This window comes from Lepisosteus oculatus, chromosome 11, assembly GCF_040954835.1.
Source record: "Lepisosteus oculatus isolate fLepOcu1 chromosome 11, fLepOcu1.hap2, whole genome shotgun sequence".
NCBI lineage: Eukaryota > Metazoa > Chordata > Actinopteri > Semionotiformes > Lepisosteidae > Lepisosteus > Lepisosteus oculatus.
Window position 1 is genome coordinate 29,899,878 of NC_090706.1, and position 17,170 is coordinate 29,917,047.

The window sequence follows — 17,170 nt, forward strand, 5'->3', positions numbered from 1 at the left end:
CCCCTGTCCCCACACACCTGCTTCTGCAGCTCCTGTGGTCTCTAACATCATTCCCACCCTCCATCTTCACTCGTAAACAGCAAAGCAGAAAGACCGGCTGGGTTGGGGCTCTCTGATTTAGGGTGACCTATAAGACTGTCTGGGTTGGGGCTCTCTGATTTAGGGTGACCTATAAGACTGGCTGGGTTGGCGCTCTCTGATTTAGGGTGACCTGTAAGACGGGCTGGGTTGGGGCTCTCAGAGTTAGGGTGTCCTATAAGACTGGCCGGGTTGGGGCTCTCTGATTTAGGGTGACCTATAAGACTAGCTGGGTTGGGGCTCTCTGATTTAGGGTGTCCTGTAAGACGGGCTGGGTTGGGGCTCTCTGATTTAGGGTGACCTATAAGACTGGCTGGGTTGGGGCTCTCTGATTTAGGGTGACCTATAAGACTGGCTGGGTTGGCGCTCTCTGATTTAGGGTGACCTGTAAGACGGGCTGGGTTGGGGCTCTCAGAGTTAGGGTGTCCTATAAGACTGGCCGGGTTGGGGCTCTCTGATTTAGGGTGACCTATAAGACTAGCTGGGTTGGGGTTCTCTGATTTAGGGTGTCCTATAAGACTGGCTGGTTTGGGGCTCTCTGATTTAGGGTGTCCTATAAGACTGGCTGGGTTGGGGCTCTCAGAGTTAGGGTGTCCTAGCTACAGACTTGCTGGGGTCTGTAGGACACAACAGAGTCACATGGCTCAGAGAGACAATATCAGTACAAAAGCAGAACCCTGCTCTTGCTCAGCTCAGTCCTATCGCCACAGGCTAGATAAGGTCAAGGGCGCAGTTTATCTCAGCACTCCGCCTTCACAGCTGAAACCCGCCCGCTTGCAGGAGGCAGGGGCAGTACTGCAGCCTAAGTGCAGTTTAGCCATGACTGTTCTACAGGCTTCCTGCAGGACACTGTGACAGAGCACGATCAGTAGAGCCCATGGCGCAGGCCCGACAAATCCTACCGAGGCTCATGGCAGTGTGAGCTGCTGCCTGTGCATCACTGGGGTCCTGGGCTCCTTTCGTGTGGAGTTTGCATGTTCCTTTGGGTTTCCTCTGAGCGCCCCGGTTCCCTCCCGCCTGTATCCCTGTGAGTGCGGATGTGGGAGTGCTGGTATTGGGGTGTCCGGGGTGTCCAGGGTCTCCAGGAAGCAGCAGGGGATCTGACGGGGAATGGTGATTGCCTGGGATCGTCCTGGTGAACCTGTGTGGGCAGTGACACCACCAGGGCTGTGCTGGACTCCCCGTGAGGGTCTGCTGCGCGCCCCCAGAGGCTGGCGTGCAAACGCGCGAGTGACCCGCTCGTCAGACCAGGCTGTGCAGCAAAGCCATCTCTTTATTAGAGCAAGCGTCGGCTTCGCCAACCGCAGACTGCCGGAAACGCCGTCAGATCACCGAACAGATGATGTCAGAGACGGGAGAAGTAAGATATAAAACAGCACATGAGAAACAATATAACCGTACAGGAAGAAAGCCTCTCTCCGGCCTCTTCAGTGCCTCCTCGAGTTCCAGTGTCCTGCAGCACATTCCACAGCTCTCACTGCACGGCCCCCCAGCCTCCTTGCAAAGGTCTGAATGTGCTGTGTTGTCACTGCCATGTATTGTGCTGTGTTGTCACTGCCATGTATTGTGCTGTGTTGTCACTGCCTTGAATTGTGCTGTGTTGTCACTGCCATGTATTGTGCTGTGTGGTCATCACCCTGTATTGTCATTACTCTGTATCACCAGCTCTGTACTGTCACAGCCCTGTGGTGTGCAGTGTTGTTACAGCTCTGTGTTGTATTAGCTCTGTGGTGTGCTGTGTTGTCACAGCTCTGTGTTGTTACAGTCCTGTGGTGTGCTGTGTTGTCACAGCCCTGTGGTGTGCTGTCTTGTTACGGCTCTGTGTTGTCACAGCCCTGTGGTGTGCTGTGTTGTTACAGCTCTGTGTTGTATTAGCTCTGTGGTGTGCTGTGTTGTTACAGCTCTGTGGTGTGCTGTGTTGTCACAGCTCTGTGTTGTTACAGTCCTGTGGTGTGCTGTGTTGTCACAGCCCTGTGGTGTGCTGTCTTGTTACGGCTCTGTGTTGTCACAGCCCTGTGGTGTGCTGTGTTGTTATAGCTCTGTGTTGTATTAACTCTGTGGTGTGCTGTGTTGTTACAGCTCTGTGGTGTGCTGTGTTGTTACAGCTCTGTGTTGTATTAGCTCTGTGGTGTGCTGTGTTGTTACAGCCCTGTGGTGTGCTGTGTTGTCACAGCTCGGTGTTGTCGCAGTCCTGTGGTGTGCTGTGTTGTGACAGCTCTGGGTTGTCACAGCCCTGTGGTGTGCTGTGTTATTACAGCTCTGTGTTGTATTAGCTCTGTGGTGTGCAGTGTTGTTACAGCTCTGTGTTGTATTAGCTCTGTGGTGTGCTGTGTTGTTACAGCTCTGTGTTGTATTAGCTCTGTGGTGTGCAGTGTTGTCACAGCCCTGTGGTGTGCTGTGTTGTTACAGCTCTGTGTTGTATTAGCTCTGTGGTGTGCTGTGTTGTTACAGCTCTGTGTTGTATTAGCTCTGTGGTGTGCTGTGTTGTGACAGCTCTGTGTTGTATTAGCTCTGTGGTGTGCTGTGTTGTCTGAGACCTGGGACTGGAGGGCTGGAATGATGAAGGGATTAGAAGTGAGTAGACGAGCCACTACTGGTCTGGTCAGGCGCTGGCTTCCCCTCCTCTGAGGACTTGCCACTCAGCTGTGGGTGAACAGACACACAGACAGGGCCAGAGAGGAGTTTAACCAGTGAGCAAGGGTGCTGAGGCAGAGAGAGAAAGCGAACGAGACACACTGTGTCTCACCTTGGTCTTGAACAGCAGGTTGATGACGCCTTTCGACCTGCGGTCAGCAGTGCGGTCAGTCAGACACACCGAGACAGACTTGCTGTCCCGCCGGGAACGCTGGGACCCCTCGCCCTCCTGCTCCGCCCCGTTCGCCACGGACAGAGGGAGGCCTGGGGGGCGGAGGGAGAGGGATATAGAGGGAGTAAGAGGGATAGAGGAGAAGGTTATTGTAGTGTGAGTACTTTGCAAGCAAAGTATGAGCACACTGTGAGTAACGCATGAGCACACTGTGAGTAGAGTATGAGCACAGAGAGAGAGCACTGTGAGTAACGTATGAGCACACTGTGAGTAAAGTATGAGCACACTGTGAGTGAAGTATGAGCACACTGTGAGTAGAGTATGAGCACAGAGAGAGCACACTGTGAGAAGAGTATGAGCACAGAAAGAGCACACTGTGAGTAACGTATGAGCACAGAGAGAGCACACTGTGAGTGAAGTATGAGTACACTGTGAGTAAAGTATGAGCACACTGTGAGTGAAGTATGAGCACAATGTGAGTAGAGTATGAGCACAGAGAGAGCACACTGTGAGTAGAGTATGAGCACAGAGAGAGCACACTGTGAGAAGAGTATGAGCACAGAAAGAGCACACTGTGAGTAACGTATGAGCACAGAGAGAGCACACTGTGAGTGAAGTATGAGCACACTGTGAGTGAAGTATGAGCACAGAGAGAGCACACTGTGAGTAACGTATGAGCACACTGTGAGTAACGTATGAGCACTACCTGTGATGGTGGGCAGGGAGCGCGAGTTGGTGCTGTACAGGCCTCTGCTTGTCTCGCTGTGCTCTGATAAGTTGGTGTCACTGCGAAACTCCTGCTTCTTTGACAGCTAGAGGGCGACACCGAGCACGGCCACACTGTTAGCCCCCTGTGCAACGCGTGTCCCCTCTGCATTACCCTCCCTGCCACCCCAGGCCTCAGCTCGCAAAATAACTGCTAGACTTCATTACCTGAAGCACAGAGAGCTCTCTTCTTCCTTCTGAGAGCCCCCAGGTGGGAAAAACTGCCTCTCTTTCTCTCTCTCCCTTCCTACTCCCTCCTTCTCTCTCTCGTTCAAACCCCCACTCTCTCCTTCTCTCTCTCTCCCTCCCTCACTCCCCCCTTCTCTCTCTCACTCCCTCACTCTCTCTCCCTTCCTCACTCCCTCCTTCTCTCTCTCTCCCCCACTCTCTCTCTTACTCTTCTGGTGTCCAGAGTGCTCTGTCTCTCTCTCTCTTCACTGATGAAGATCATGCTGCTCCTCTTCCTCTTCTTCTTGGACTTTCGGAGCCTCACCTCCCCCTCCACTGGTTCCTCTGCCACCATCCCCCCATCCTCTGGCCGGGGCGGGGCACGGGAAGATGGGGACTCAGGGACCCCAAAACTGACAGGGGTTAGAAGAGCGAGAGACATTCTCTAGTGTCACTGTTTCCAGTTCAGCTCAAACACAGAGCTCCTGCATCCTGTCAGAAGACATCTGTCCTGCTGAGGACTGAGACAGGCTGTCCCAGGAGTACTGCACACACGCACACACACACTGGACACACTCACACACACTCACACACACTGGACACACTCACACTGCACACGCTAACACACACTCACACACACTGGACACACTCACACACACTCACACACACTGGACACACTGGACACACTCACACACACTGGACACACTCACACACTAACACACACTGGACACACTCACACTGCACACGCTAACACACACTCACACACACTGTACACACTCACACACACTGGACACACTCACACACTAACACACACTGGACACACTCAAACACACTGCACACGCTAACACACACTCACACACACTGTACACACTCACATACACTCACACACACTGGACACACTCACACACTCACACACACTGGACACACTCACACACACTGCACACACTAACACACACTCACACACACTGTACACACTCACATACACTCACACACACTGCACACACTCACACACTAACACACACTGGACACACTCACACACACACTGCACATTCTAACACACACTCACACACACTGGACACACTCACACACACTGTACACACTCACATACAGTCACACACACTACACACACTCACACACACACTGTACACACACACACTAACACACACTGCACACACTCACACACACTGTACACACTAACACACACACACTGGACACACTCACACTCACACACTACACTACACACACTGCACACACTAACACATTGCACACTACACACACACTAAACTACACTAACACTACACACACACTACACTTACACACACTCACACACTCAGCAGGTACACTAGGCACACACACTCTCACACACTCACACTCCCAGCAGTGTGCAGCTGTCCCTGCAGGTACACTAGGCACACACATTCACACACTCTCACACACACACTCGCACACTCACACTCTCTCACACACACACACACTAAGCTACACTTACACTACACTACATTCTCACACTCTCACTCACACCCTCACACTCCCAGCAGGTACACTAGGCACACACCCTCACACTCCCAGCGGAGACAGGACAGAGGCGCAGTGAGTACCTCTCTGGGTGCAGCTTGGTGGGAGTACCGCACTCGGAGCCCAGGGAGGAGATGGAGATCAGCGACTGGCGATAGGAGCGCAGCATGGAGCGCGGCCGGCTGGAACGCCGGTCATCCATCTCCGGCTGCAGAGAGGAACAGGTCCAGGTCACTGACCGCGGCCGTACCAGCCACGGACAGCAGGTGGCAGCACAGGGCAGCCCCAGCCACAGACAGCAGAGAGGAGGAAACGACGGATGCCCATCTTTTTTCATCTTTCTCTGCTCCCCCGTCTCTCACCAGCTCTCGCGCTCCGTATTCCTTCTCCACTTTCTTCTTCAGCTGCTTGAAGCAGTCCTCCATCCGGTCGTGGAAAGGTCGGAGGTCATCCGTCACCCGTTTCCCGTGGAGACGGATTCCAGCCCGCAGGAGGGGAGTCTAGGGCAGAGAAGGAGGGAGACTCGAGTCACCGTCCAATCAGAGCAGGAATCCAGAAATACCCCCTGGCCAATCAGGGCTCAGTGTGACGGTTTGGCCACTGTACCTGCCAGGCGATGAGGTCCTTCAGGCGGCTCAGCTTGTCTCTGTCCTCAGGGTGCTGCTGGACATATTCATCCGTGAAAAATGCCTGGGGAGCAGCAAGGGAGAGGTTATGAGTTAGGGACAGGGGGATTGTGGGAGATTGAGGCAGCAGCGGGAGCAATGGAGACAGAGGGACGGTGAGAGAGACTTATGGACAGACAGAAAGAGAAACAGAGACAGATCCAGGACCACGCCCACCTTCTCGTACTTGGCGAATCCGCCCATGACAGCAGGGTCCACGATGCCATTGAGCAGCATGGAGAGGGGGTTGATGGGAAGGCTATCGTCACCCTGGTACTGGTTGATCATGGTGAGGATCTTCTCATTGGTGGTCTCCATTGTCTCGATGGCATTCTCCAGCGGGCTGATTGTGGTCTGCTCACACAGACAGAAGGGCACACAGCGAGAGAGTCATGCATGCTGACCACTAGGACCCTCTCTGCCAACTGGACATTCCCACTCAATTAACTGAGTTAATATGGTGCCTTTCAGCCCCTAAAAGCCCAAGGTACTTCACACTGGAGGGGACCCTCACTGAAGTACAGCCTCACCTGGGTGACTCTATTCTGTACCTGCAGCCCAAAGACACACAGATCAGGGGAGGAAAGAGAAACTGGACAAGACCAGAGTGGGGTTCAGTCCTCCTGCAGCCCCACGACACACAGATCAGGGGAGGAGAGAGAAACTGGACAAGACCAGAGTGGGGTTCAGCCTGGACACCCGGGTGACACCCCTACTCTTACAATCAGCCCTGGGATCAATGAGTTAATAATGACTAAATCACTCCAAGAGGCAGACAGTGAGACACCAGATCATACAGGCAGGGACAGGCTGCGACACAGGTACTCACGTGGGTCATTTCTTTAACGTCGAACCACCGCAGGATGCCAGGGAGCTTGTAGCTGGTGAAGAAGGTGGTTCGCTCAATCCACATGGACTGAGAGAGAGGGAGAGAGACAGGAAGAGAGCAAGTGTCAGTGTGTGTCTGTACAGTATCTTACAGTGTATCGGTACAGTGTACACACACATTGAGACACTGTCCGGACACACACACTGAGAGATGCTCAGACACTGAGGCACAGATGCTGCCCAGCGTCAACTCACTGCGAATTCGTTGTTGGGGTCCACAGAGCCCTTGCGCACCGGGCGGGAGTAATGGAATCGCTGCACGTAGCTGGACTTGTAGAAGCTGCAGGAGTGAGAGAGACAGGGAGTGAGAAGAGTGCACAGAGAGTGTGCACACCGCTGTGACTGGTGGGGCTGGTGCCGAGCTCCATGCCTTAGCTCACTTCTGTACGCAGGGTCTGGGTACACCTGAGTACTGAGTACACCTCTACTGTAATAATGTGCTCAGTGTGTGGTTCTGGGCCCTTGATGATCTGCTTGGGTCAGTGTGGTCAGTGTGTGGTCAGTGTGAGTGTCTCTGCGTACTTGATGTTCTGGTCTGGTCAGTGTGGTCAGTGTGAGTGATTCTGTGCCCTTGATGATCTGGTCTGGTCAGTGTGTGGTCAGTGTGAGTGGCTCTGCGTACTTGATGATCTGGTCTGGAACTGGCTTGTTCTTCAGACGGGGTGGGATCTCCAGGACAGGCTGGACTGTGAAGCACTGGATATCTGAGTGAACTGAGTCAAGTCAGACACACGACTCCCCTCCCCCTCTCTCACAGTGTTCCCTCTTCCTTCTCTCCACTCTCTCTCATATTCTTTCCCTCCTCTCCCCCCTCTGCCCTGTTCCTCTCTCTCCCCCTTCTGCCCTGTTCCCCCCTCTCTCCCCTCTGCCTGCCGCTCAGTGTCCCAGGATACACTGCAGGGGGGAGTTCTTGATGTCGTCCCCAGGCAGGGTGGTGGTGTTCAGTCTCCGGGCGCTGGGGAACTGGCTCATCAGCTGGCTCTGGAAGTCCTCTCTGCGCTCGTACTCCTTCCCGCGGTGGATGAACACCTTGTTCTGGAAGAGCAGGGGAGAGAGGGCTAAAGACAGCAGGGTGATGGAGCAGTCTCATGTGATTTCACTGTCAGTGTCTCGGTGCGTCAGTGTGTCAGTGTGTCAGTGCGTCAGTGCGTCAGTGTCTCAGAGAGTGTCTCAGTGCCTCAGTGTCTCAGAGCATCACTGTGTCAGTGTCTCAGTGCCTCAGTGTCTCAGAGCATCACTGTGTCAGTGTCTCAGTGCCTCAGTGTCTCAGAGCATCACTGTGTCAGTGTCTCAGTGTGTCAGTGTCTCAGAGCATCACTGTGTCAGTGTCTCAGTGTGTCAGTGTCTCAGAGCATCACTGTGTCAGTGTCTCAGTGCGTCAGTGTCTCAGAGCATCACTGTGTCAGTGTCTCAGTGTGTCAGTGTCTCAGAGCATCACTGTGTCAGTGTCTCAGTGTGTCAGTGTCTCAGTGCCTCAGTGTCTCAGAGCATCACTGTGTCAGTGTCTCAGAGCATCACTGTGTCAGTGTCTCAGTGTGTCAGTGTCTCAGTGCGTCAGTGTCTCAGAGCATCAGAGTGTCAGTGTCTCAGTGCCTCAGTGAATGTCGGGGTGTCAGTGAGTGACAGAGTGTTGGGGTGCACGGTGACTCTTACCCTGAGAAAGGTGGGGTACCCCTGCCCATAATAGCCAACAGCAAAATAGTCTGGCTTCGGGCGCAGGATGTGCATGATGTTCTCGTAAAACTTTGCCTGCTGGCGCTGTGGAGAGACAGCAGTGAGAGGACAACGTGTTTATGGTGCAGTCATATAGGGGTACAGCAGGGCTGGGGGCTGTGATTGGGGTGCAGTCATGTAGGGGTACAGCAGGGCTGGGGGCTGTGATTGGGGTGCAGTCATTTGGGGTTACACCAGGGTTAGGGGCTGTTACTGGGGTGCAGTAATTTGGGGTTACAGCAGGATTGGGGTACAGTAATTTGAGGTTACAGGAGGGTTGGGGGCTATGATTGGGGTACGGTGATTTGAGGTTACAGCAGGGTTGAAGGTGGTGATTTGGGTGCAGTAATTTGAGGTTACAGCAGGGTTAGGGTCTGTTACTGGGGTGCAGTAATTTTGGGTTACAGCAGTATTGGGGGCTATGATTGGGGTTACAGCACGGTTGGGGGTACAGTGTGTTTAGGGGTGATTTTATTACCAGGCTCTGACTCAACAGCTCATAGTCAAAGACTTCCAGCTCATATTGTTCTGCCAGTTCCTTGCACAGAGAGATGGCCTCTTCCCACATCTGAGGAGAGAGAGGAGCAGGGAGAGGGAGAGAGGAAGGGGATTAAGGATTTGGAGAGAAAGGTAAGTCATTATATTCCGCTTACTGGAGTGATGTGATCAGTGGAGTGCCACAGGTATCTGTACTAGGACCAATGCTCTCTCTAAGTTAGTTAATGATCATGACTTTAGTTAAATTAGCAAACTAGTGAAAGTAGCAACCAACAGACTCCAGTTGTGTGAATTCTTGATCACCATCTGAACTCATGCTGGATTGCAAGAAGCACAGGACACAAGTCTTTAGATGTGGTGAAGTAGACAGAAGTAGCGAGGGTTTGTTTTGCCACCTGGTAGAGCTGGGGCCCTGGGTTCAATTCTGGAGCTCAGGTGCTGTCTGTATGGAGTTTGCATGTTCTCCCCAAGTTTGCATGGATTTTCTCCCGGTGCTCTGGTTCCCTTCCACAGTCTAAAGACATTCTTGTAGGTTAATCGGCTTCTGGGAAAATGGACCTGGGTGTGGGTGTGGGTGTCTCTCCTGTGATGGGCTGATGTCCAGGTCAGGGTGTGTCCTGCCTTGTGCCCATTGCTTGCTGGGATAGGCTCCTGCTCCCCTGGGACCCCATATTAGATAAAGTGGTCAGAAAATGGAAAAGACAAATAAGTCTGATAAATATAATACTACTTGTTTTATGGATCTCTGTGATTCCCTGGTAAAAGGAAATGACTGAGAGGACTATGAGGGGACCTGATACGAGTATTCAAAATCCCCAAATGTCCTGATAGAGTCAGCCCAGAGGATTTCTTCAGAACCAACAGGTTGTGAACATGAGACTGATGGTACACCTGGGGAAACTATAAGGAAGAGCTTATAAAACTGAGGACGAGAGACACTGCTTTACAGAAAGAGCTGTGGGAGCGTGGAACGAGCTGTCCAGCTGTGTTGCTGAAGCCTATGCCCTGGTTTCTTTTGAGAAACAGCTTGATAATGCCCTCCTCCTGTTTGTGACCTTGTGCTCATAGGTGTAGGTTGGTACCGTTCCTGCTGTCTGGGTCCGTGCTCTGAGCCTGCAGGGCTGAGTATTCCATGAGGGCCTGTAGTGCCCTCCTGCCTGTGTGTTGTCGTCTCAGATACTGGCCCAGTGCAGGCATAGGCTACTCCATGTACTGGTTCTGACAAAGACCGCTGTGTCTGTGTGCACTGGGGGAGAGCAGAGGGAGAGTGTGCTGCTCCTCCCAGCCTGTGGGGGCACTGTGCTGACCTTGCCCTTGTCGAAGTAGTCAATGATGGTGGCATACAGACTCTCCTTGAGCTGCCGCTGGGTCTGGGAGCTGTGGTAGTCACTGACCATGAGCTGGGGGCTGCACTGCTCCTCTGACCACTGCAGACAGACACAGAGACACACCGTCAGACACACAGAGCAAACACAGAGGGGGACAGACACAGAGACACACCGTCAGACACACAGAGCAAACACAGAGGGGGACAGACACAGAGACACACCGTCAGACACACAGAGCAAACACAGAGGGGTACAGACACAGAGACACACCGTCAGACACACAGAGCAAACACAGAGGGGGACAGACACAGAGACACACAGGGACCGGAGAGAAAGAGAAAGTGAGACAGGCACAGGGACAAAGAGAGAAAGACCAAGGGACAAACACAGGGACACAGAATCAGAGAGCTAATGAGACACAGAGGTGAAGACAAGGACAGAGAAACAGACTCAGAGAGAGAGATACAGGAACACAGAGAGAGACACAGGGAGACAGAGACAGACTCAGAAAGACAAACGCAGAGACACAGAAAGAAATCCAGAGACAAGATGCTGGAACCCAGACACAAAACCAGACAGACCCAGAAACAGATGTGGGGACACAGGATTTACACTCTCCCTCTCCCTTCCTCCTTCGCAATCATCTTTCTGTCTCTCTTTCCCTGCAGTTTCACAGCTGGGAGCCACTGTCTGGTACCTTCAGCAGGCGGGTGTGCAGGAGCAGGGTGTAGGCTGCCTCAGTGTAGTTCTCGCAGTCCAGGTGAAGGTCCCTCAGCTTGTACAGGTACCTGGCAGGCAGACAGACTAGTGGTCAGTGAGAGCGCTACACCAACGGCACAGGGCCGGGACGCCAGTCTCTGCAGAGCCACAGTGTGCAGGGCCAGCCAGCAGGTGGCACCCTGCTGTAAGAGAAGCCTCTTCCTCCCTCTCCTTCTCTCTCCACCTGGTTCTCTGTCCCCCCACTCCTCCTGAAATCTGAGCACATCTTTATTTCAACGTACCGACTGATCCTCGGCTTTAAGGCTTAATCCCTGATGAGACACAATCCCCAGCGATATTAAACACGTAACCACACACTGTGTATGCCAGGGCCAAGCTACAAGGGGCAAATGACAGAAACAGCAATCCTGCTGCTACTACAACTACTACTGGCACTACTATTAAAGATAATACTACTCCTGCCATTACTACTACTACTGCCACTCCTACTAAAGATAATACTGCTCCTGAAAATACAACTACTGTCACTACTACTGTAATACTACTATTGTAATAATAATACTATAATAATAATAATAATAATAATAATAATAATAATAATAATAATAATAATAATACAACTAACAATAATAATAATAATAATAATAATAATAATAATAATAATACCTGATGTACATGCCTTCCCGGTTGTTGTCTTTGTAAAAATTCTGAAAAAAAAAAATCAGAGAATGAAATTGTGGTCTAATTCTCTCTATGCTCAGTGTAGTGTGTACAGTACTGTGTGAGTGGTGTGTGCCTGTGCTCAGTGTGTGTGTACAGTGACAGTGTACAGTACTGTGTGAGTGGTGTGTGTCTGTGCTCACTGTGTGTGTACAGTGACAGTGTACAGTACTGTGTGAGTGGTGTGTGTCTGTGCTAAGTGTGTGTGTACAGTGACAGTGTACAGTACTGTGTGAGTGGTGTGGGCCTGTGCTCAGTGTGTGTGTACAGTGACAGTGTACAGTACTGTGTGAGTGGTGTGTGTCTGTGCTCAGTGTGTGTGTACAGTGACAGTGTACAGTACTGTGTGAGTGGTGTGTGTCTGTGCTCAGTGTGTGTGTACAGTGACAGTGTACAGTACTGTGTGAGTGATGTGTGCCTGTGCTCAGTGTGTGTGTACAGTGACAGTGTACAGTACTGTGTGAGTGATGTGTGCCTGTGCTCAGTGTGTGTGTACAGTGACAGTGTACAGTACTGTGTGAGTGGTGTGTGTCTGTGCTCAGTGTGTGTGTACAGTGACAGTGTACAGTACTGTGTGAGTGATGTGTGCCTGTGCTCAGTGTGTGTGTACAGTGACAGTGTACAGTACTTTGTGCACAGTGAACTGTACAGATTTCATACCAATAGGTTGACAGTGCAGCTCATGCGGTTGTTTCTGCTCTCGTCGCCCATCACTGCCCTGTAGTCCAGCAGTCGTGCCAGCAGGTTCTTCACCAGCTCCACAAACTTGTCTACCAGCTTGACCATCTGGGAGTGCTGTGAAGCACACTCCTGCAGACTGAGGAGACAGGACAAGAGACTGACACACTGACACTCCTGCACACTGAGGACACAGGACAAGAGACTGACACTCGAAATGAAATTAACACACTGACATTTATACAGGTCCAAACACACTCACATGGTCTCCAGTAGTCTCATGTACTGGTCATCCCCACCGCCACCCTCTACCTCATGGTCCAGTTTTAGGATGATCTCATTCTCAAACTGAAATGAAATACAATACTATTGTATACAATACGATACTATTCAGCAGTGTCACGCTCACTCAGACATACGGATTCAGCAGTGTCACACTCAGACACTGATTCCGCAGTGTCTCACACTCAGACACTGATTCCGCAGTGTCTCACACCCAGACACACTGATTCAGCAGCGTCACACACTCAGACACTGATTCCGCAGTGTCACACTCAGACACACTGATTCCGCAGTGTCTCACAATCAGACACACTGATTCCGTAGTGTCACACTCAGACACACTGATTCCGCAGTGTCTCACACTCAGACACACTGATTCAGCAGCGTCACACACTCAGACACTGATTCCGCAGTGTCACACTCAGACACACTGATTCCGCAGTGTCTCACAATCAGACACACTGATTCCGTAGTGTCACACTCAGACACACTGATTCCGCAGTGTCTCACACTCAGACACACTGATTCCACAGTGTCACACTCAGACACATTGATTCAGCAGTGTCACACACTCAGACACACTGATTCCACAGTGTCACACTCAGACACATTGATTCAGCAGTGTCACACACTCAGACACACTGACAGTGGGACACAGTGGGCAGTGGCAGTGACTTGCCTTGCGGAAGTGGCCTGTGTTGGTGTGCTCACACAGCATCATGTCGAAGAAGATGGGAATGGTGGCCCGGCGCAGCTCCTCCTCTGGAATCAAGGTCATCTCCAGGATGGGACCCACCATTCCAGGGATAAAACAGATCTTATTGGCTCCTGCAACACACAGAGTCTCATTGAATCAGGCTCAGTGACCACAGCCTGGCCATGGAGAGGGTCACAGGTAGACCTGACCATCCAGAGAGGACAGGGTTAGTGACCATAGCCCGGCTATAGAAACTGGACACAGACGGATCTGACTGCCCAGAGAGGACAGGCTCAGTGACCACAGCCTGGCCATGGAGAGGGTCACAGGTAGACCTGACCATCCAGAGAGGACAGGCTCAGTGACCACAGCCTGGCCATAGAAACTGGACACAGACAGATCTGACTGCCCAGAGAGGACAGGCTGTGCTCCCACTGCCAGCAGGGAGAAGCAGAGACAGAGCTGCACTTTCTGCTGCACTGTGAGAAATACTCTGGGATCAGACAAACATTCTTCCCTAAAATAACAAAACTAATCCCAGAATTCCCACACCTGACAGAACCGGAACAGCTTCAGATCCTACTGGGAGAGGAAACTCAATAGAGCTGCAGCCCAGCGTGTGATCTCCTGTCACTGCCTGAGGAGCAGATGGTGAACTTCTAAAATCAGATTTTATACGTTAAATGTCTAATAATTGGATTTTACCGTAAATGTCTGTGTTTTTGCTAACTTTTATTGCTTGGGCAACATTGTTATCCACCAGTCAAGCCAAAAGCTTGTTGGGTTTGAGGTTGAGGTTGAATATGGCAGACAGGGAGAAAGGGGCTGACAGAGACAGACACAGAGAGCAAAAGAGAGAGGCATTGGCTTGCTGACTCTTTGACACATTTCCTCTGGGCTCTGCTCAGGGTGGTAGGTCTTCAGTTTCCATGACACTGTCTTCCAAACATCTTCCAATTGCATTGACCATGGGTTCATGCCAGACGTTCATGACTCTGTCACCTACAGAGGATGGGGGGAGAGGGCCAGACTGAGACCCCGACAGACTCACCCAGTTTGTACCACATGTCCCGGATAGCGAAGCCTATCAGCCTCCTCATGTCGCTGAACCTGGGCAGAACAAAGGAGAAAGACAGAAAAGAGCTGAGGAGCACATCCGCACTGCTGATAACCTCCATCCTCCTCGCACCAGGAGTTCATCAGCACTGCTGACAACCTCCATCCTCCTCGCACCAGGAGCACATCCGCACTGCTGACAACCTCCATCCTCCTCGCACCAGGAGCACATCTGCACTGCTGACAACCTCCATCCTCCTCGCACCAGGAGCACATCTGCACTGCTGACAACCTCCATCCTCCTCGCACCAGGAGCACATCTGCACTGCTGACAACCTCCATCCTCCTTGCACCAGGAGCACATCAGCACTACTGACAACCTTCATCCTCCTTGCACCAGGAGCACATCAGCACTGCTGACAACCTCCATCCTCCTCGCACCAGGAGCACATCAGCACTGCCGACAACCTCCATCCTCCTCGCACCAGGAGCACAGCAGCACTACCGACAACCTCCATCCTCCTCGCACCAGGAGCACATCAGCACTACCGACAACCTCCATCCTCCTTGCACCAGGAGCACATCAGCACTGCTGACAACCTCCATCCTCCTCGCACCAGGAGCACATCTGCACTGCTGACAACCTCCATCCTCCTCGCACCAGGAGCACATCTGCACTGCTGACAACCTCCATCCTCCTCGCACCAGGAGCACATCAGCACTACCGACAACCTCCATCCTCCTTGCACCAGGAGCACATCAGCACTGCTGACAACCTCCATCCTCCTCGCACCAGGAGCACATCCGCACTGCTGATAACCTCCATACTCCTCGCACCAGGAGCACATCAGCACTGCTGACTCCCTCCATCCTCCCTACACCAGGAGCACATCAGCACTGCTGACAACCTCCATCCTCCTCGCACCAGGAGCACATCTGCACTGCTGACTCCCTCCATCCTCCTCGCACCAGGAGCACATCAGCACTACTGACTCCCTCCATCCAGCTCGCACCAGGAGCACATCAGCTCTGCTGACTCCATCCATCCTCCTCGCACCAGGAGCACATCAGCACTACTGACTCCCTCCATCCTCCTCGCACCAGGAGCACATCCGCACTGCTGATAACCTCCATCCTCCTCGCACCAGGAGCACACAGCCTGCATCCACGGGGACCAGCGACAGGCGGGGGCCTCACTTGCTCAGGATCTTGCTCCTCTTCGTGGGGGAGAAGTGCTCTAGCTGCAGGGACTCCTGGGTAATGAAGGCCACGGCCAGGTGGAAGTAATTATTCCAGAGCTGAGAGAGAGGGGAGGGGCAAAGACAGCATGAGAAACTGCAGAGAGACAGGGAGAGAGGTAGAGAAGAGAGCCTGACAGATCGAGCTGTTGTTCAGACTGCACAGTCTCACCTGCACCTCGAAATTATTGTTGTCCAGGAATTTGCGGTTCATGGTGTCGGCGAAGGTGTTGATAGCTCTGAGGAAAACTCTGCAGAGACAGAGGAGAGTCACCACCCTGTCTGTCTCCCTCTCACTCTTCCCTCTGCCTCAACTCCTGCCCCCTCTCTCCTCTCCCATCCTCCCTCTCCCTCCACTCCTGCCCCCTCTCTCTCCTCTCCCCTCATCCCTTTCTCCTGTCCTTCTTTTCTCTCCTTCCCCTCTCTCCATCCTCTCCTCCTCTCCCCCACCTCTCTCTCCTCTCCCTCTCCTCCTCCCCCTCCCTCCCTCTTGCTCTCTCACCTGTTTTGCACCATGATCATGCCCACCCAGTCAGAGGGGTAGACGTGTTTGCCAATCAGGTCCTTGAACACCATGAAGGTCTCCATCAGGAAGTCCTGGAAGAGTCAGAGGACCTCATTGTGTCTCTTTGTTTGTCCGGGATCTCGTATCTCTCTGGGACTTCACCCGGAGTGCACAGTGAAAATCCTCACACCTGTTCACTACGCCTCCTGAAGTCAGCACAGGGGAGCTCTAGACCGAGGGGAGGGGATCTTCGTGAACGGGGGGTCTCTAGACTCTGAGGGGAGGGGGCCTCGTGAACAGGGGGACTCTAGACTCTGAGGGGAGGGGATCCTCGTGAACTGGGGGACTCTAGACTCTGAGGGGAGGGGATCCTCGTGAACGGGGGGACTCTAGACTCTGAGGGGAGGGGATCCTCGTGAACTCTGAGGGGAGGAGATCCTCGTGAATGGGGGGGCTCTAGACTCTGAGGGGAGGGGATCCTCGTGAACAGGGGGACTCTAGACTCTGAGGGGAGGGGGCCTCGTGAACGGGGGGGGCTCTAGACTCTGAGGGGAGGGGGTCCTCGGGAACAAGGTACTAGTATCTACTCGATACATTCTGGTCTTTAGTGACTTCAGTGTTATCAGTGTATGGATCATTACACTGGTCAGTATATTTCTCAATATGGTGGTCAATGCTGGAACAGTGTTCTAACTAGGAAGTGTCCCTCACCACCAGGTCCGTCATGCTGGAGAAGGTCTCAATGTAGCAGGAGTAGTGCCGGTCATCCATCTGACTGAGAATTGCTGTCATACAGGCCACCACTCGGCTCTGAGGGAGAAAGAGGGTTGGACACACTGACTGGGGTCAA

At 52.6% G+C, this 17,170-nt stretch overlaps 1 protein-coding gene across 1 annotated transcript in view; it reads right to left on the reverse strand.

The window, feature by feature from the left end:
* Positions 1–1,331: 1,331 nt before the first annotated feature.
* Positions 1,332–17,170, reverse strand: part of LOC102686751 (dedicator of cytokinesis protein 2-like) — a 58,150-nt gene continuing 42,311 nt past the window's right edge. The window contains exons 27-51 of the mRNA XM_069196076.1: positions 17,032–17,130; positions 16,318–16,412; positions 15,988–16,066; positions 15,775–15,875; positions 14,573–14,631; positions 13,504–13,652; positions 12,805–12,890; positions 12,525–12,681; positions 11,811–11,851; positions 11,122–11,212; positions 10,404–10,523; positions 9,077–9,166; positions 8,539–8,643; positions 7,779–7,920; positions 7,508–7,589; positions 7,081–7,165; positions 6,827–6,913; positions 6,175–6,351; positions 5,939–6,022; positions 5,695–5,832; positions 5,416–5,540; positions 4,047–4,230; positions 3,591–3,696; positions 2,825–2,976; positions 1,332–2,721 (exon numbers count right to left, since the gene is read on the reverse strand). Of these exons, the coding sequence (XP_069052177.1) occupies positions 2,647–2,721; positions 2,825–2,976; positions 3,591–3,696; positions 4,047–4,230; positions 5,416–5,540; positions 5,695–5,832; positions 5,939–6,022; positions 6,175–6,351; positions 6,827–6,913; positions 7,081–7,165; positions 7,508–7,589; positions 7,779–7,920; positions 8,539–8,643; positions 9,077–9,166; positions 10,404–10,523; positions 11,122–11,212; positions 11,811–11,851; positions 12,525–12,681; positions 12,805–12,890; positions 13,504–13,652; positions 14,573–14,631; positions 15,775–15,875; positions 15,988–16,066; positions 16,318–16,412; positions 17,032–17,130 (2,709 nt within the window). The 3' untranslated portion in view covers positions 1,332–2,646. The remainder of the gene's footprint in view (positions 2,722–2,824; positions 2,977–3,590; positions 3,697–4,046; positions 4,231–5,415; positions 5,541–5,694; positions 5,833–5,938; positions 6,023–6,174; positions 6,352–6,826; positions 6,914–7,080; positions 7,166–7,507; positions 7,590–7,778; positions 7,921–8,538; positions 8,644–9,076; positions 9,167–10,403; positions 10,524–11,121; positions 11,213–11,810; positions 11,852–12,524; positions 12,682–12,804; positions 12,891–13,503; positions 13,653–14,572; positions 14,632–15,774; positions 15,876–15,987; positions 16,067–16,317; positions 16,413–17,031; positions 17,131–17,170) is intronic.